Source organism: Tiliqua scincoides, chromosome 1 (genome assembly GCF_035046505.1).
Source record: "Tiliqua scincoides isolate rTilSci1 chromosome 1, rTilSci1.hap2, whole genome shotgun sequence".
NCBI lineage: Eukaryota > Metazoa > Chordata > Lepidosauria > Squamata > Scincidae > Tiliqua > Tiliqua scincoides.
Genome location: NC_089821.1, coordinates 135,154,789 through 135,175,018, shown reverse-complemented (window position 1 = coordinate 135,175,018; position 20,230 = coordinate 135,154,789). Strand labels below are relative to the sequence as shown.

Here is a 20,230-nt window from a genome sequence, read left to right as displayed (position 1 = left end):
GCTTTTGGCTTAAACAACTTGCACCCATGCAGTGCCCCGCAGTTTAACAACATACTAGAAGGAGATGAAATTGAAGACTGGATGACATCTGGCAAAACCTACCTAATCATAAAAGATCAAGCAAAAGGAGCAGTTGCTAGTAACTATAGACCAATAACATGCCTACCAACAACATTTAAGTTGCCAACTGGGGTAATAGCACATGCAGTCCAGCAGCATCTTGTAAAGAACCGGCTTGCTCCATCTGAGCAGAAAGGAAATTGCCCGAATACAAGGGGAACAAAAGATCAGCTAATAACTAATAATATGATTGTGGAAAACTGCAAAAAGAGAAGAACAAATTTAAATGAGTGTGAGGGTCCTGGTGTGGGGGGGGGGACCCACACTCCACCAGGCTGGCCCTTTGGGGACCTTTGGGAGGCCTCAGACTGGCTCAGGGGGAGGGGTTACGGCACCCAGTTCCTCCTCCCTAGTGTGGCTGCCTGTGCCTGGATCTCGAGCAGGGGCTGTTGGATGCACAGCCTCCTGCTTGCATCCACTTGCCACCTCATCATCACTGGCATCCTGGCCTGTGTAGGCCTGGCTACCCCCTTGACCCCCCCTTCCCCTCAGGGAAAGCAGAAAGGGCAGTTCCCTGGGGGGCACCCGCCCCTGGGGCTAGCAACCTCCTCCCCTCTCCTCGCTGCCTCCATCCTGCCCCTCCCTTGCCAGGCTGCTGTGAGCCACCTCGGCCCGTGGTGGGGTGACCTCCGAGGTGTGTCCAGAAAGTAATGAGATTGATGTTTCAAACTCGCTTGCATTTTTCTTAATACGAAGAGGGTGTCACAAAAAAGAATGTCTTGACTCTCACAGGGCTGGAATGCAATTGATCAGTGTTCTAATTCAGGGTGCCCAAACCCTGGCCCTGGGGCCACTTACAGTCCTTGGGGGCTCCCAATCCGGCACACAGGGAGCCTCCAGTCTCCAATGAGCCTCTGGCTCTCTGGAGACTTGCTGGAGCCCATGCTGGCCTGACGCAACTGCTTTCAGTGTGAGGACAACTGTTCAACCTCTCACCTGAGCTGTGGGATGAAGGCTGCCTCCACTACTTGCTGTTTCATGTCTGTAATGCAGCAAACGAAAGGCTGGCCTTGCTTTGTGCAAGGCCTTTTATAGGCCTTGAGCTACTGCAAGACTTTCACTCATTCATATAAGTTCCATATCTAATATATTCATTTATGTAAATTTATTCAAATTTAAATGTGAATTAATTCTTTTTTTCCCGGCCCCCTACACAGTGTCAGATGATGTGGCCCTCCTGACAAAATGTTTGGACACCCCTGTTCTAACGTATATCTGGCACCCCAATACAAGTGACCTTGGTCAACTTCTCCCTTCACAGAGCCCTTCTCGAGCGTAGAAACTTCATTCTCATTACTTTCTGGACACATGTCGTACACTTGTCTTTGTGGAGTAATTTTAGTGAGCCCAGTTGGAGAGTTCTAGACCAGGGTCCTGGACTGATGATTAGGTTTTATTTAATCTACTGTGTTTGTTCTTCTGTTCTGCCTTCTCATCTATCTCATCTCAGTTAGTTAAAAACTCTTAAAGGATGTCTCACTTAGAGCCCAATCCTATGCCTTTCTACTTAGAAGTAAATCTCATTACTGTCAATGGGGCTTACTCCCAAATAAGTGTGGATAAGATTGCAGCCTTAGGCCTGTATGAGAAGACTTGTGAGAAGTACTGGGAGATAAGATTATCACAGGGCTAGAAGAGGACTCAAAGGCATTGATGTCTGTCTTCTGAACTGAGGTGGGGTTTATCAAACCAGAAGTATCCTTTGATCAATAGTTACACAGCCTAAAGAACCAAAAAATTGCCTTGCTGGATCAGACCAACATTTTCTTTCCAATCTTGGCCCTCAAAAGTGCACTGAATGTAGAGTTTATGAAGTCCAACTTGTTTCTAGTTAGTTGTTTCTTCTTCAAGAGCTCTTATTAAATAAAGAAGGCTTCTGTACTGACTCTGAGACAGTACAAAAGACTTCTTTATTTAACCTCCCTGAAGAAGAATCATTTATTTGAAACGTGTTGCACTCAGTCAAATAAATCTTCAGTACACCTTTGAGGTTGTCTTTCTCATTGTTTCTGAACCAAGTGCCCTCCCTCCTTTCATCCCTTCTTCCAAGAGTACCAGGTGCAAGCCAGGTGCTTCTGAGATGGGTCACAGGACATGACAATGATAGACATTCCCCTTTTTTGTCCCCAACGGCTGATAATCAGATGAACTAGTTGACAGACAGATCATCCATTAATTTGTTTAATTCTTCTTACAAACTGTTTTAGCTAGCCACTGTTATCTGATATTGAAACTTCACAAGGATCATGTGTGTACCTGCTTAGTACTGGAAGTGGATCCAAGTACCTACAAAAAATATGGAGCAGTAGCCACTATTATTTCTTTGTCTCCATCAACCTTTAGTGCATCCTGAAATCTGCTTTGCACCCAGCTGAGTCTAGTCTAATGAAATTTGTATAACTTGTCCTGCATTCTGTTTAAAGACTATTATAGACTGCAGCTTTTTCAATTTCAACATCTTGCTCAGCTTTTTCTTCTCCCTTCGCCATTCACTCAACATCCAACTCAAGAGAATTCTGTACAATTTGAAGGCTTGCTCACTATTTTGTGAGATTTGATTTTGCCCACATAAAGGTGTCATTCTACTTTGGCCTTTTGATATTTTCTAATAAGCCAACACAACCTTTGTACACTTTGGAAACTTCCATGAAGGAAAACACTGCAAATCATTGCCACCGACCCACCCACCTATTCAACAACAACAACAACAACAGGTATTTATATACCGCCTTTCTTGGTCTTTATTCAAGACTTTATTCAAGGCAGTTTACATAGGCAGGCTTTATCTAAATCCCTATTTAAATAGGGATTTTTACAATGTCAAAGAAGGTTCTTTCTTTCAAGAACTACTACATTCAAGGTGTTTCATTCCGATCTGGCTTCACACTCTGGCCTCCATCCTCCCATGCTCAGAGCAGATGGAATTGCTCAGCTTCAGCTTGTCAGCTGCTCCAAGGTCACACGGTGCCGGTGGCCTCAAACTGGCGACCTTGTGGATGTTATCTTCAGGCAGACGGAGGCTCTACCCTCTAGACCAGACCTCCAGACCTATTCACCCACAAACAACTTGCAACCCCTAACTTGCTGGATGTACCCACAGCAAAACTACTGCACATGCTCTTGTCACAAGATTATGATCTAGGCCAGTGTTGGCGAACCTATGGCACGCGTGCCAGAGAGGGCACTCCGAGCCATTTCTGTGGGCACGTGCACTGAGCCAGGCAGCCTGGAGAGGGGTGCTGAAGCTGCTGCCTCCTCTCCCTTCACTCCGTTGCCCCCACCTGCTCTGAGTTTGTTTCCCTCCCTGTTTTTCCCTTCCCCAACTCTCCAGCAGGCTCAGCCAATCAGCATCCAGCAGACTCCTGGCTTTTTCTGTTAGAATGGCTCAGGGCCCTTCACTGGCTGAAGACCAGCCAATCCTGAGCTGCTCTCCTCCTCAGCCATTTGAACCTTTGTAGCCCGCCATTCCCACTCAGCGCCAGGAGAGGCTTTTCCTCCACAGCACAGGCGCAGCTGGGGGGGAGCAGCGCAGACAGAGACAACTCCTGCCTGTCTACTCAGAAGTAAGTCCCATTAGAGTCAGTGGGGCTTGCTCCCAGGAAAGCGTGGCTGGGATTGCAGCCTGAGAGCCCACTCATATGCATGTCTACTCAGAAGTAAGTCCACTGTAGTCAGTGGGGCTACTCCCAAGAATGTGAGGGAAGGATTGCAGTTTGAGGGTGCAGCGCGGACATTCCTGTGGTGGGGTTGGAGAGGAGCTAGGCTGGAGGGGAGCACAGCTTACAGCGTGGCATAGCTGGAGGGGAGCAGAGCGCTCGGGCCACAGCTTGGGCTTTGTGGCGCCAGCCCTGCACTTGCTGCTGGCCCTGCCTTATTGCCTGCTGAAGGCTTATCTGCAAGAATGTCACACAAAACTAATTTTTATATTATCTTAAAGGTAAACCACAGAATTGCTTCTCCAATCCTATTGGAAAAGAAGTGCATGCACAATTTCACATAGCTGTGAGCATGAAATACAGCATGATGCAGCCATCCAACCAGCCCCATTAGAGTTGATGAGACTTACTCCCAGGAAAGAGTGGCCGGGATTGCAGCCTTGGAGCCTGCTCCTGTGCATGCCTACTCAGAAGTAAGCCTCATTAGAGTCAATGAGGCTTATTCCTAGGAAAGAGGGCTGGGATTGCAGCCTTAGAGCCCACTTCTGTGGGTGGGGCTTTAAAAAAAAATTTTTTTCTTGTTTGAGAAAATGAGCAGCAGTAAGGTCTTGCAGCCACCCCTTCCCTGCCAATATTTCCTTACCCAGCATGTAATTAGTTTGTGGAACTCTTTGCCACAGGAAGCAGTGATGACAACTTGCCTAGATGCCTTTAAGAAGGGATTGGACAGATTTCTAGAGGAAAAGTTCATTATGGGTTACAAGTAATAGTAGGTAAAAGATGTTAATGTATGAGTTGTTTTTTCTAAACGAAAACCTCAGTATTCAGGTTAAATTGCTGTGTTGGCACTTTGCGATAAATAAGTGGGTTTTGGGTTGCAGTTTGGGCACTCGGTCTCTAAAAGGTTCACCATCACTGATCTAGGCCATTGTTTCTCAGACTGTGGCTTGGGACCCATTAGGTGGGTCACGAGCCAATTTCAGGTGAGTCCCCATTTATTTCAATATTTTATTTTTAATATATTAGACTGATGCAATCATGGTATGTAACTGCATTGGGGGAAATGTTTCTGATCTGTACTTTTTACAGGCTATGTATATGCTTTTAACAATAATAGTAAATGGAACTTACTCCTGGGTAAGTGTGGGTAGGATTGCAGTCTAGGATTAAAAATTTTCCTGTCAGTGACATGTCACTTCTAGTCATGACATCACTTCCAGTAGGTCCTGAGAGATTCCCATTCTAAAAAGTAGGTCCTGGTACTGAAAGTTTGAGATCTAGACTACTGATCTAGACCCACAGTCTGCACTCTTTTTTCTGTGCAGGAAATTTGTAATTTATAAAAATATTGAAATCTGTGTTCCTGATTCAAGATGTCTGTGTCTTGGGCACTGTGTCTCTGCTGCCCTCCCTCCCAGTACAACATCATCACTGAGTTCAGCACTCCCCAGGGGAGCTACTCAGACATTTTCCAACCCCACCAGCCCTTAGCAATGCATTGGTTCAGTCTGCAGCACTAGATATGCTCATTACCTTTCCTGTCTCACATGGGCAGAACGTTAGGGGGTGAGGTTTTATAAGTGAAGAGCAGAAGCCCAGCCCTTTCCCTGAAATGTACATGCAGTAAATCCAAATTACCTATATGTCACATATAATTTGAGAGAAAAGTTTAGCAAACCTCTCAAACATCCAGCTGGTGTTTGCCATGCAAGGAGAATACGTATGAAAGCCTTTCTTAGAAGCAGTGGTGTAGCTAAGTCGAGGCCCATAAATTTTTGTCACCCCATACAACATAATTCTTTAATTATTAATTAATTATATTAATTAATTAATTAATTAATTCACTCACATTTTTATACCACCTCTAAGCAGCTCGGGGTGGTATACATAGTTCCTCCCCTTATTTTGTTCTCACAACAACCCTGTGAGGTAGGTGAGACTGAGAGAAGTAATAGTCATGACATGAAATGAATAATGACCAAAAAATAAATGCAGTGAATATTTCTCCACAGGCACTGGATGAAATTCTGCATCAAATGGTATTATATACCATGATGGTATTATTCCTAAAAGCCATGATTTCCAGAATTTTGGTCACTAGGGTGTCATCCCCCCAGGGTGTCTTATATGCCTATTTTGAGTTAAGGCAGTGGTTCTCAAACTTTAAACACTGGGACCCACTTTTTACAATGACAATCTGTCCAGAATCATGGTTGGAAGTGACATAATCAAGCAAAATAAAATAATTAAAGAAAAACAAATAAGGGGGTGCCAGCCCTGCTTCACCAAGTGAATTTTCTCTGTAGCCTGCCTGCAATAACAAACCCCCCCCCCCCAAAAAAAAAAAATGTCAGTGAGATTTTCAGCTCTCCCAGTGCCCAGTTCAGTGTAAATTTATTTCAAGCATGTCACTATCAGGACCCACCTGGTTTTACAAGTCTAAAAACAAACTAAAACCTTACCATCTCAAGCCTCTGTTTTATTCTTTGGGGGGTGCTGCCTTCTGGAGCATTTGTTTAGCTCCATTTCATCAGATTGGGACCATGCAGCTAGCCTTGCATTCCCCTTTGCCTGACTCGACCAGGTGCCAAGGCACACTTGCTTACTTGCGAATAAACACGACCGTGTGGCTTACTTTTGCTTTCCATAGGGCTCAATACATTTGTCTGCTTGGAGCGATGTTGAGTCTTTTGTGGTGTCACCCCCCCCCCCGGCTGCTACCTGGGGTGGACCGCCCCCTCGCTAGCAACGCCACTGCTTAGAAGACTTAAATATTACATATCCTAATTGCAATACACACAGGAATATTACAAAACTTGTGTCATTTATCATCTAGTTTCCTTCATTCATGTATACATGACAGAACATTTTACACAGGTATGGTTTTCTTTTCTCACAGCTGTAATCAAAAGTTAGATTTCCTCTTCTTTTAAAACATCCTGAAAGACTGAAGTCATGATTTTAAATTGTGGAGATAATCAGTCAGTCAACAGCCTCAGCTCATGATGTGATGACAGCATTAATTAAGCACACTAGTCTTGAAAATAAGAACATAAGAACAGCCCCACTGGATCAGGCCATAGGTCCATCTAGTCCAGCTTCCTGTATCTCACAGTGGCCCACCAACTGCCCCAGGGAGCATACCAGATAACAAGTGACCTCATTCTGGTGCCCTCCCTTGCATCTGGCATTCTGACATAGCCCATTTCTAAAACCAGGAGGTTGCACATACACATCATGGCTTGTAACCAATAAGGGATTTTTCCTCCAGAAATTTGTCCAATCCCCTTTTAAAGGCATCCAGGCCAGATGCCATCACCACATCCTGCGGCAAGGAGTTCCACAGACCAACCACATGCCGAATAAAGAAATATTTTCTTTTGTCTGTACTAACCCTCCCAACACCCAATTTTAGTGGATGTCCCCTGGTTCTGGTATTATGTGAGAGTGTAAAGAGCATCTCTCTATCCACTTTATCCTTCCCATGCATAATTTTGTATGTCTCAATCATGGCCCCCTCAGGCATCTCTTTTCTAGGCTGAAGAGGCCCAAACGCCGTAGCCTTTCCTCATAAAGGTGCCTCAGCCCAGTAACCATCTTAGTCGCTATCTTTTGCACCTTTTCCATTTCCACTATGTCCTATTTGAGATGTGGCAACCAGAACTGGACACAATACTCCAGGTGTGGCCTTACCATCAAGTTGTACAACGGCATTATAATATTAGCTGTTTTGTTTTGTATCTTTTCTAATGATCCCAAGCATAGAACTGGCCTTCATTACTGCCGCTGCACATTGGGTCGACACTTTCATCGAGCTGTCCGCCACCACCCCAAGATCTCTCCTGATCTGTCACAGACAGCTCAGAACCCATTAGCCTATATGTGAAGTTTTGATTTTTTGCCCCAATGTGCATGACTTTACACTTACTTACATTGAAATGCATCTGCCATTTTGCTGCCATTCTGCCAGTTGTGAAACAGATAGTGAAACTGGCTTTTGAATTCCACTCTTCACTGGGCATAGGAATTGAAGGAGAAAGTAAAAACAGATGTCACATGCTCAGATTGTTAGTTGGCCGATTAATAGCCCAATCCAATGGGCTGAAAGCACTGGCACAACATGAGTTCCATCAGCACTGGCTGCTGAAAAGCAGCTGTAAAGTACTTTCCAGGAGTGTGCTGAGTAGTACACCACTGGGGTGACTGTGGAAAGGCTGGAGTCTTCCAGCACACATCTCCAGAGCTTCACCACCCAGTAAGAAAGATAGGATGGTGGGAGAGATGGAAGAGGGCAGTGGAGGGTAGAATGAGCTGGGGAGGAGCAAAATGGAGTGGAGAAGGGCATGGGGTGGGGAGGCTGTGGGAGCGGTGAATCCAGTGGTGATGGTGCATGCCAGATCCTATATCCTCCAGTAGGAGGCTCCCTGCCCCTCTTCTCTCCTCAGACTTGCGTTAGCAAAATCACTAGCACAGGTCCTAGGAGATCCATTGCAGAGTGGGAAACTTACTCAGGGTAAGGGGATTTAAATCCCCTTTCTCTTCCAAAGCATCCCGATCTCCTCCCCCCCTTGCTGGATACAGTGTGCCTGTTTTTTGGTGCAGCTACACCAGTGGGGTGGGAGGATAGGATTGGGCTATTAGTCTTAGGTTCTTCAATACTAAATAGGAACAACTTTACATTTGTTACAGAAAAGAAAGGAAAAAAAATTATACTCTGAGTTGCTTCTTATCCATGATAGGATGTATAAACCTAGCCCACAGTGAGGAAGGCTACAGAAAGACTCCTAACCAGGAAGATGATGCCAAAGAGCTCATTTAATTCAGGATGCTGTAAAACCATTCTTCATAAAGGAAAAAAAAAAATTGAAGACAAAATGGGGTTTTCAAACTACATGCAAGATTTGCTTCCCCAGCCCAATCTGCAAAACACCACTGAATAATAATAATAATAATAATAATAAACTTTATTTATATCCCGCCCTTCTCTCCAAAAGGGACCCAGGGCAGCTTACAACATGTTAAAAACAGATTAAAAAACATAATTTAACCAACAGATAAAAAACATATTAAAAACACATTAACAGATACCATAAAAACAGTAGTAAGATAAAAAGAGCATAAAGCAGCAGATCATAGAGGAATCCAGCCTGTAAAAAATACTAAAAGATATAGAAAAAATGTTTAAAAGGCCATGAAAGAAGGCTTGTTTAAACAGAAGCGTCTTCAGGCCTTGCCGAAAAGTCTCAAGAGAGGGAGCCATTCTCAAGTCAAGGGGAAGGGAATTCCATAACGTTGGTGCCACTACTGAGAAGGCCCTATTTCTTGCCGCCGCCCCACGTACCTCCTTAGGCGGCGGCACTTGTAAAAAGGCCTTCTCTGATGACCTAAGAGGACGAGCCGGATTGTGCAGAAGTAGGCGGTCTCTAAGATACCCTGGCCCAGAGCAGTATAGGGCTTTAAAAGTCAAAACCAGCACCTTGAATTGGGCCCGGAAACAAATGGGCAGCCAATGTAGCCCCCGGAGAAGCGGGCTGACAGAGTCAAACCGCCTAGCTCCAGTGACCACACGGGCTGCCGCATTCTGCACTAACTGCAGTTTCTGGACCATCTTCAGGGGCAGCCCCACTTAAAGCGCATTACAATAATCTAACCTCGATGTCACCGTAGCATGGATCACCGTGGCCAGGTCTGCACGATCCAAGTACGGCCGCAGCTGAAGAGTACACTGAATTCCAGGTATTGGGCTGACAGTAGCTTGTGTTCCACCATTCCATCCTCTTGCAGTATTTTTATTGCCAAGCAAGGAGTAAGAAAATAGAAGGACTTGATATTCACTCTCCTCCCGACCATCCTCCCACATCTACACTCAGCCAGGCTTGTCAAATTTATGAAGTTTACAACCTGATTTAGTAGCAAAATCCCAAGGCTTGGAATATTGCACCTTGAAACTTTTGTACCTGAAAGTCAGGTTACTCACATGTATTCATCACTCACAGATGGAAGCATCAGGTGAGATATGGTGTCAGAGGTTAGCCAGGTTTAGTACTGGCCAAGGCCCCAAACCTATAAAAGCAGGGCTAGCCCACCCATTAGACCAACTGAAGCAGTCGCCTAACCAGCAGACTGGCAGGGTATACCCACTTCTGTCCACATGCTCACTCCCCTACTGATCCTTCCCTTCACATTCCCTGGATTAGAAAAGGAAGAGGGGAATAAAATGAAAGTGCATAGAAGAGGAGAGCAGTGGGCTAGAGCGTCAGAGGATCAGAGGCTGACACATCACCAGGTAAGGGGGCAGCATTTGGCACACTGCCTCAAATACTAGGAGGTTTGGGTCTGGCCTTGCCAAGGAGAGCCCATTTGTTTGCCCAAATCCCTGAGCTCTCAGTACCAGTAGTAGGGACTGCACCCAATGTGCCATCAGGGGGTTGATGGAAGGGTGCTGTGGGGGATCCAGTGCAAAGTTTTGCCTAAGGGACTTCAGAAACATAGTGCTGACAGTGCTTCATAGTGATGGGTAATATATGTGAATCATAGATGGAAATTGTCACCCTGTCACCCAAACAGAATATTCTCAATTGAGTTATTCATCCAAGAATAGATGAATAGAGTATTCATCCAAGAATCACAATGCTGAATTATCAAGTATGGGATGATCAAGTCACTGGCGTACCTAGAGGGGGGCAAATGGGGCATATGCTCCAGGCACTGACCCTCCAGGGGCACCTCCTCAAGCCTCCCCCCCACCGCCCGCCTGCCCACCTTTTTCTTTAAAGGAAGAGAAACCGGCAGCTCCAGCAGCCCCAAACCGCTCCAATGGAGAACTCTGTGCTGTTTCCCCCTTTTTTCCAAAGGGGGAACGGAAGAGGTAGCCGCACAGAAGTCACTGCGATGACAATGATGACATAAGAACATAAGAACATAAGAACAGCCCCACTGGATCAGGCCATAGGCCCATCTAGTCCAGCTTCCTGTATCTCACAGCGGCCCACCAAATGCCCCAGGGAGCACACCAGATAACAAGAGACCTCGTCCTGGTGCTCTCCCCTACATCTGGCATTCTGACTTAACCCATTCCTAAAATCAGGAGGTTGCGCATACACATCATGGCTTGTACCCCATAATGGATTTTTCCTCCAGAAACTCGTCCAATCCCCTTTTAAAGGCGTCTAGGCTAGACGCCAGCACCACATCCTGTGGCAAGGAGTTCCACAGACCGACCACGCGCTGAGTAAAGAAATATTTTCTTTTGTCTGTCCTAACCCGCCCAACACTCAATTTTAGTGGATGTCCCCTGGTTCTGGTATTATGTGAGAGTGTAAAGAGCATCTCCCTATCCACTCTGTCCATCCCCTGCATAATTTTGTATGTCTCAATCATGTCCCCCCTCAAGCGTCTCTTTTCTAGGCTGAAGAGGCCCAAACGCCGTAGCCTTTCCTCATAAGGAAGGTGCCCCAGCCCCGTAATCAGCTTAGTCGATCTCTTTTGACACCGCAATTACTTCTGGATAACAGGTGGAGGGGGTGGAAAAGGGGTGGGGGCGGAAAACTGGGGTTTGCCCCAGGCACTGGAACGCCCAGGTTCGCCACTGGATCAAGTGAAACCTATGCATGTGCAAACCAGCTCTTGGCTGAAAAATAAACTCATCAACATGGTGAATTTTTTTTCCTACTTAAGAGTCCATCTGCATCAAAGACACTGCTGCTCCCATTTCAGCATTTTAAAGCCAAATCAAAATTTTGAAAGAAGACTCCTGCACAGGACAACCCTGCACCAGCCCCATACTTGGGATTGTGTGGATCAAGGCCTGTGATTGTCCTACTATTCTGCCCTCCAGAAAACAAGCTAGTATGCAGGCTGGGAGTTTAAATTATGCACTTCCCCTTACAGGCATTTCTGGAGCAAGATAAGTCCTTTCTAAAGGCCAGTTAACAGTTTATCCTGCAATCATGTCCGCAGCATGCGTATTGGTGTTTGCTGTGATGAGTACATAAAGTGTAAAGGGGATATATATGTGTCCAGGCATTCAAGGGCACCTGTTAATCACAACTGGATGTCATTTTTTTGGCATGCATCCAGTGTTTGCAGACACATTTCACATGCATAGCAAATGTGTTGCAATATAATCACTATGTGTTGTTGTTCTACTTTATTTTTACCCCACCTTTCTCCCCGAAGGGACTCAAGGCGGCTTACAAACAAGGTTAAAACAAGTTAAAAATATAATTTAAAAGCAAATAAAAACATAACATATCATAAAAACTAATCAGGTAAGAGCATAGGGCAGCAAATTAGAAAAGGATCATGCCTGTGAGCAGATGTTAAATAATGTTAAGAGATGTTAAAAAGATGTTTAAAAGGCCAGGAACTCAGAAGGCTTGTCTAAACAGAAGGGTCTTCAGGCCTCGCCGGAAAGTTACAAGAGAGGGAGCCATTCTTAAGTCAAGGGGAAGGGAATTCAGCCCACAGAAATAGCACTGAATTCATTCCAGGGTCAGTTATTCAGAAATACAAATAACAAGCACTTATATTAATTAGCATTTAACCAATGTGTTCAACCCCAACTCCTACATCCACTGAATTAATACTCACACTTCTTTTCTTAATACCAAGTGCCAAAGAACACCTGTTCTTTCACTCATGATGAACTAGCCATGATCTATAGGAGCCAGTGAATATGACAGGAAGTTCACAACATTTAGAATCCGAGAAAAAGTTTCAGGAACAGAAGGCAATGCTAAATGCCAACATTCTAATTCCACTCAAACTTTAGTAGAAATAAATCAGATTTTGTAGTTCACTATAGAGTTATCACCTTGTTGGTTCTCAAAAATAAGCAACAGAAAATACATACACTGACTTATTTCATGTGATGAAAAGGGAATGCAAGCACTGTTACACTGTTCAGATAAGTGAATAAGTCAAATTTGAATATTCCCCCCCAAAAAAACCCCACTCACTCCCCATGTTTCCAGTTGTGTATGTAGTGAGCACCAGTTTCAGAATGCAAGGAGGTGGCTTGGCACACTCATCACAGGGCTTTGAGAGGAAACCTATTGGATAATGGGAGGGTGGGAGAAGGAGAAGCTGCTGCAAGAGTGCCCTGTCCATGAGATTTGGGTAGCATCCTTCTCCCACTCTTTCCACAGGTCAATAAGAACACCCCCCCCCACCCTCTATAATGCAAGGGCCTCTGGGAATATTCCCATTTGCAAGTGGGGTGTCAAGCAAAAGCAACAGCAGTGCAAATCTCTCAGCCAATTTCTACCAACACATAGGCTTCAGCTGAGTAGGTGGATGCAGGCACTTGTTTGCGTGTGGGACTTCAAGCTCATGTCAAACCTGGCCCACTGCCCACCATCATGCAGAGAACGTAGCTTAGATTGAAATAATGCACTGTCTGCCACAAGAAAAGCCCATGAAGATAATTTCTTGTACACTAAATTTAGGAACTTCCCAGGTATAAGAAACTTGTCAGAATAGCCCTGTCTATTATTAATGGTCAAAATGCAGGTTTCACTAAGGATAGAGAGCAGCTTAAATAGTTGAATTTTCATTCTGAAGTTTCTAATAAATGCTGGACATTTTCCAGCCCAGCATTTATTAGAAGCCTAAGATACTCTAAAACCTGCTGCTTGAAAATTTAGAGGAAGGAAATAAGTTACATTTTTCCTACCCAGAGATTACTGTTTCTATGGGATTAACATACATTAAAATTGTGATCACTGAAGTCTGAGTTTTTCCTGCTGCTCAAGTCGTGATTTATGCATGTTTTCCCACATGGTGCTTATTTCCTAGCTGGGACATTATCCCACTTGGGAAAATGTAACGTCTGCATCAACACCAAGAAACAAGTAGGTTGTGATCCATCAACAGTTAGTCAAGCTAAGTCTTCCTGAAATGAATGGAGTGGGACTTAGTCATAATTGTTCCATAATTTAAATAGTATTCACCCCATTTATGGCTGCCATGCAGCTAACAATAAAATATGCGGTTATTTACAAGCCATTTCACTATGGCTATTACTTCATTCCTTAAATAAGCAGGAAGGCTCACTCTGATATCAAATTTGCTGATTATACTTGAAATTTTGCTTACAGAGTAATGTAGTCGCCTCTGAACTGTTTTTCAAAGGCATCTCAAAACAGCCTGTCCAGGAGCTGAGAGATTCTGTTGAGCCAGGAAGAAACTCCCCAGAAACAGTTGTATTTTTGAGATTCAGAGGTATGATGTTTGTTTGCAGAGGAATATGAAATACTTTGATTAGCTAGGCAGAAACTTTTTAACCTCTTGCTTGGATTTTGCCCTTACTCAGGAACTGCAATGAAGCCTGGTCTTTCTGACATTGGACTTGCCACCTGGTCCCCAGACCTGCAGGTGATGAAGAGCATTCCTAGAATCACTGCAATACCTCTGCCACTAGCACACTACAGAACAGACCGTGCCTTTGTTGAAAGCTCATTCTGGTTCATGTGAATGGAATATTTGCACACCAAAGAGAGTTTCTGATAGGTACAAATGATGACATTTTCTGGACAATCTTACACAGCTGTGTCAACCACCCTGTAACGCATTAACCCTTAAGCACAACTGGTGTTGCAAAGTCTTGTGCTTTGCAAACTGGCCCATTTTCCAGACCCCACTCCCAACAGAAACACATTCTTCTGTTAACTCTTCTCTTAGGAGAGGTCTGCATAACTGGGTGCCTCATTTTTTAAACAAACAACAAAGATTTATTGACAACAATGCTTCTGTTCTGTTTAGGACAAGAAATGAAGTGCTGCCTCTTTAATTGGCAAAAGCATGCAGTTAAGAGCATACCTTTAATTTAGTGTTGGGATAGCTCACTTGCACCCTGGCTGTTGTCTTATTGGAGAGGGCAGCCTGCCTCAGATCCTCTAGCACTGAAATTATATCATCCAGCACGCATTTCTTATCCTGATTTCTCAACACACACAGATGGGAAAAAGTATAATTATAGCCTTTGTGGTTCACCTTCATTTCCAGCACGGCTCGGTGGATCTGCAGCAGCCCTTCAGCCTGGTGCAAAATATTGCCTCCGGGCTTGGAGAGGAGGATCACCCTGCCATACCTTCCCGGAGTGTGCAAGTCCGAATAGAGCTGGCTTTTGGCGCGATCGAGGGGGAAGAGGCTGTTGGCTAAGCTCCTCTCGATCTTGGCCAGGCTGTGGCTCGGGGCCACCAGGATCTCCAGGTCCGTTTCAGGCTGGAAGCGGCTGAGGACACTGAAGCCGAAGATGATGGTCAGCACTGCGGGCACCGTCAGGAAGAACACCGGGTGCCGGCTGACGAACAAGCCCAGCTGGTGGCAGAAAGACTGGAGCCCTCTGTGGATCGCCTGCCGCAGCATCCTCCTCCGCCCGAGCCAGCCCGCAGATGCTCCCGCTCCGTTTGTTAGAAAGCACATGTGACATCGGGAGCTCCTGGCCGAGCGTGCTGCCTCCTTCCTCTTCCTCTCCCTCTCCCACTCCTTTCAAACACTGCAGCAAGTTGCAGCAAGGCGACCGAATATCGATCGGTGGGGCGTGCGTGCGGGTGCCTGGCTGTGGGGACAGGCAGAGCGGGCTTCCCTGGGGCCGTTCCCCGCTTCCCCCTCTCAGGCCCCTTCAGCAGCAGCCACCCCCCCGCCTCCCCCAGCCCTGCTGTGGGCGCGCGAAGCCATCGCCGGGCTCCAGGGCGCCGCGGCCCCCAGGTGTCCTCTTCCTCTCCTTCCAGCAGGCACGCCGAAGAGGGCTGGGGCTGCAGCAGAGGACCGGAGGAATCCCGTCGCCGCGGGAGCAGAGCCAGGCTAGGGGGCGCGGGGGAGGGGGCCCCCGCCAAGGCGCATCCCTGCCTACCTGGCGCTCGCCTCCCTCTCCTGCTGGCCGAGGGAAGGCACTCGACCTGCATCTGGGGGAAGCCAGGCAGGATGATGCTGCACTTTAAGCCCGCCCGCTCATGGCTTGCCTTGCCTGCCTGCCTCTGGCTTGAGAGCTGCAGCTGCGGACTCGGCAACTGGCCTCAGGCTGGTTCAAAGGGAACCACCTCCATCGCCCTCCCCCCGCAAGAAATTGGCGGAGGGGGGATGGGTGGGCCGTAGCCTGCAGCTGCAGGTCAGTGGGGGGTGGCAGATGCTTTCCCTGCATACATCTGTGGTGTGCAAAAAAGCACCTGGGGGAACAGATGGACTTTTCGATCGGTGATCTCTACTCACAAGCAAGGACACACCCGCATGTCAGTTGGCCACAGCAGGAGATTCGGGAAATGCCAGAGATGGGGGAACAGTGGCACCTACCTTGACCAGGTCCAACAAACAGATCAGAAATCACTGTGCCAAACCTGTTGTTCTTTTGGCATTTCCACCCATGGCATCCTGCACGTCCCTCACCTGGACATGATGCCACTGGGGGTGACATTTGGGTGTTTACTGAACGAACCAAGTTGGCATTTCCTGGAAAAATGCCAGGAGACTCCGGCTTTTAAATCTCCAGGATATCCTGAGAGCTGATGCCACTATAACACACGTACCTTATTATATAGCTGCACAGGCAGCCTCTCTCTCTTACCAGCAGTGGGGTCACCTTTGCATCAGGGCTGGCCTGCTAGTTCATTTGGCCCCTAAGAGCTTTCTGTGTGATTTCTTGTTCCATGACAACATCAGACCTAGATTTCTTAAGCTCCAGAAAAACAAGGATGCTTGGGTGTGTTTTGCTAGGTCTGCCATTGTTGCAGAAGGTATACCCTGCATTACTGGGACAACATAAGTAACCAGCAATAGCGACTGTATTTTTAGCTAGATGTGTTTAAAGAACCACATCACAACACTATGTCTGTATGTCTATTCAGAAGTAAGCCCCTTGAGTTAAATGGAATTTTCTCCCAGATAAGTGTGTATAGGACTGCAGCTTTATGAAGCAATCCTATAAGGCCATGTTTCTCAAACTGTGGGTCAGAACCCACTAGGTGGGTTGCAAGCCAATTTCAGGTGGGTCCCCATTTATTTCAATATTTTATTTTTAATAGATTAGACTTGATGCTGCCGTGGTATGTGACTGCATTGGAGGAAATGTTACAGACCTGTACTTTTAACAAACTACTGTGTATATTATTTTAACAATGATAGTCAATGGGACTTACCACTGGGTAAGTATGGGTAGGATTGCAGCCTAGGATTGTTAAAAAATTTTCCTGCATGACATCATGACATCACTTCCGATGGGTCCTGATAGATTGCCATTCTAAAAAGTGGGTTCCAGTGCTAAATGTGTGAGAACCAAGGCAATCACAATATCTTTAAGTACTTAACGGCACAATCCTATGCATGTCTACTCCACTTAATTCAAGGTAAGTGTGTATAGGACTGCAGCCTTATTTGGATGTTATGTGATCACTGACACTGTCCGTGGCTACAGAATGTCCAGGAGTGGCCAGCAAATGCTGCTTCTGGGGAGAGACTGGCCCCATGATATGGAACATTTTTGTGATGTGGAAGATTTCCTCTCTTGGATATCATTGACCTCTTCAGACAAATGCTATCTCTAGGGAGAGTCGGGAGCACAACCACAGTTGTGATGGGGGTGGGACTTGCTGGTCAGCTCCCAGATGTTCTGCAACCACAGAAAACATCTACAGTTACATGATAGGCTAGGATGATTATTGAATCAATACATTTGTATTTGCTTTGCCTCGTAATCAGGCTGGTGTACTATCTTTCAGCTGTTTTGGATAAAAATAAAACTGACAGTGCAATCCTGTGTATGTCTATCCAGAAGTGAATCTCATTGAATCTCAGCTACTTTACACTCAAAAAGAGTGTGTGTAGGTTTGCAGACTGACAGCCCAATCCTAACCTTTGCTAGCGCTAGCATAACAGCTGCTGTGCTGGTGCTAGTTGTTGCTAATGTGCCATAAAGCACATTTGCGACAATTTGCTAGTAGGCCGCGCCAGCAGGAAGGCCTGTGCCATCCCACCAGTGTTGTATCTAGCCCAATGCTGCTGGAGCAGGTAGGTGCTGTGTCTGGTGGTGGAGGGACAGAGGGAGGGTGGTGGTAGGGCTGAACGGTTTAGGGTTTAGAAGAGCCCTACATAGGCTACTCAGACTTGCTCCAGTTATTTAACTGGTGCAGATCTAAGTACCCTCATTGAGCAGACTGAGGCTTGACAAAAGGAACAAATTTTCCCTTACCCTGAGAAGCTCGCCCAATTTCAGTGCTGGACACAGCATAAGCCATGTGATCCCCGAGCCAGCACTGATTAGGGTTGGGCTACCCACTACACAACTTGATTTCAGAGGACAAAAAGGCTCTTCTGCAGAATTGACCAAGAAAGCAAGCACTGATCTGAAAGAATTGTATACATTGTATTAGCCAACATAACAACTCAAAGCCACGTTAAAGAGAGCCAGAATGGTGTAGTACAGTGGTTCTTAATCAGTGGGTCATGACTCAATTTTTTGTGGTTTGCAAAACCAACAGGGCAGATTAGCCTATGTGCATCAAGGGTTAAACAACCTGCTACTTGGGGGCAGCACTGCTGCCCAATCACCATTATAGGCACATAGGCTTGAATGGCTGGTAAACTTTTTTTTAGGTGGGCCCTGATGATACAAAGTTTGAGAACTACTTGTGAACCAGTGGTTTGGGAGTTGGACATAGACCAGGAAGATGCAAGTTCAAATTCCTGTCCAGTCATGAAGCTTCCTGGGTGACTGGGTGACCTCACTCTCTCTCTCTAGGATTACCTACTCCACAGGGTTGTTGTGACATCAAAAGGAGGGAAGGAACCATGAACACCTGTGCTGTTCCTCCAAGATGCTGTTAAAAATGAGGGAAATAAATTCTGAGTTTACTAATTTGAAAATCCCAGCAAAGACGTCTGAATAGTTGTTTAAAAGTTTAGAGACAGAACTGTAGACAATTCTGACAAGCAAAAAAAATGGCTACATCTTGGTGGGATCTCCACAACATAATCCAAAGCCTAGATTATTAAAAAAAAAAAAAAAAACTTTCATAACAAGTGAATGCTACAGTGTTGGTAGATAAAAATTGAAACAGAAATAGGGGCAGCCCAATCCTAACCTGCGCTGGTAACACAAGTATTTACCACATTTTCTGAATGGAGCACTTTCAGCCAATGGATGCCATGAACTGGCAATGTCCTGTGTCAGCAGCACCTACTTAATTCTGCAGGTTGTCTGTACATGAGCCACATAACAATACCCAACTGTTCTTTACAATTTGCATTATTACACAGTAAGGGCCCAGTCCTATCCAATTTTCCCATGCCGGTGCAGCCGTGCCAGTGGGGCATGCACTTCATCCTGTGGTAGGAAGGCAGACACAGAAGCCTCCTCAAGGTATGGGAACATTTGTTCCCTTACTTCGGGGCTGCATTGTGGCTGCACCGCTGCTGGAACGTTGGATAGGATTGGGCCCCAAGTCATTTGTAAATTCCACAACCAACCAAGGCACCCTGAGAGCATGGACTTCTCCTACACCACAAAATTTCTTATTTAAGAAATATAGTACGTACATGTACAAAGAAATGTACATGTACATAGAAAAGGAGATCCTTGCTAACTGGGCAAAGAGGCACCTTTCAACATGGTGTCATCTTATATTTAGCAGAGGGAGAGCAACTGTCCCTCTTTACTCAAGCATGGCATCTTTTCCAGTGGCTGTGTTATGGCAGTGGCACAATGTGCCTTGGGCAGGCGGAGGATAGGATTGAGTGTTGTTAGATTTATTAGATGGGCAGACTTCCCAGGTGACATTTGGTTTGATAGAATATGTCTTAGTAGCTGTTGCATTTTTGATGGCAAGTGTTTCTGTAAGGTACCTGCAGGTGATACAGTGACTGGATTCACAGCAATGTGATCCAGAATTGATGATGGGATTATTTCAGCTATCACTAAGAGCCCAATCCTGAGCTCCATAGCGTCCGTGGTACGAGTATATCACTGGAGGTGGGTGTCGCAAGCAGTAAAGCAAATCTGCAGCACCCGGAGAGAAAGGAATATCAGTGCTGGGCCTCAGTGCCATGAAGATGACTCCTCTCAGCTACCACCAGTGCAAGTAGCACTGCTGAGTGTGGCTCTTGGGGGGGAGGGCAGGGGGAGGGTGGAACTGGGCAAGGGGAGGGGAGGATCAGGCCAGGAGGTGGGCGGAGATGGTGGCAGCTTTGCTACTGTATTTTATGTTCCCTAACAGTTCAGGCAGCCTGGCACAGGTCTCCTTGGTTCTGTGCCCACTCAAAAGTAGGCACAAATCCAAAGAAACTCATTGGTGCTACGGCAGAGTTACCTGGGGTAAGGGAAGAAACACCACGAGGAGACTCCTGGAGCTAGCCTGGCGCCCATAGGATACAGCGGTTGCCATTTTAGCAACCCTGGGCATTTCAGCTGTAGCCCTGGGTGCCGGCAAGCATAGGATTACCAGGAGATACAGGTGGTGCCT

At 46.0% G+C, this 20,230-nt stretch overlaps 1 protein-coding gene across 2 annotated transcripts in view; it reads right to left on the bottom strand.

Annotated features, from left to right (window-relative positions):
• The window catches only part of PTCHD4 (patched domain containing 4), a 65,393-nt gene extending 50,190 nt beyond the window's left edge, over positions 1-15,203 (bottom strand). The window contains exon 1 of one of the 2 annotated variants that reach the window (XM_066637784.1): positions 14,598-15,203. In XM_066637784.1, coding sequence (XP_066493881.1) covers positions 14,598-15,203 — 606 coding nt within the window. The remainder of the gene's footprint in view (positions 1-14,597) is intronic. The other variant, XM_066637791.1, reaches the window with a different exon arrangement.
• Between the last annotated feature and the right edge of the window lie 5,027 nt (positions 15,204-20,230).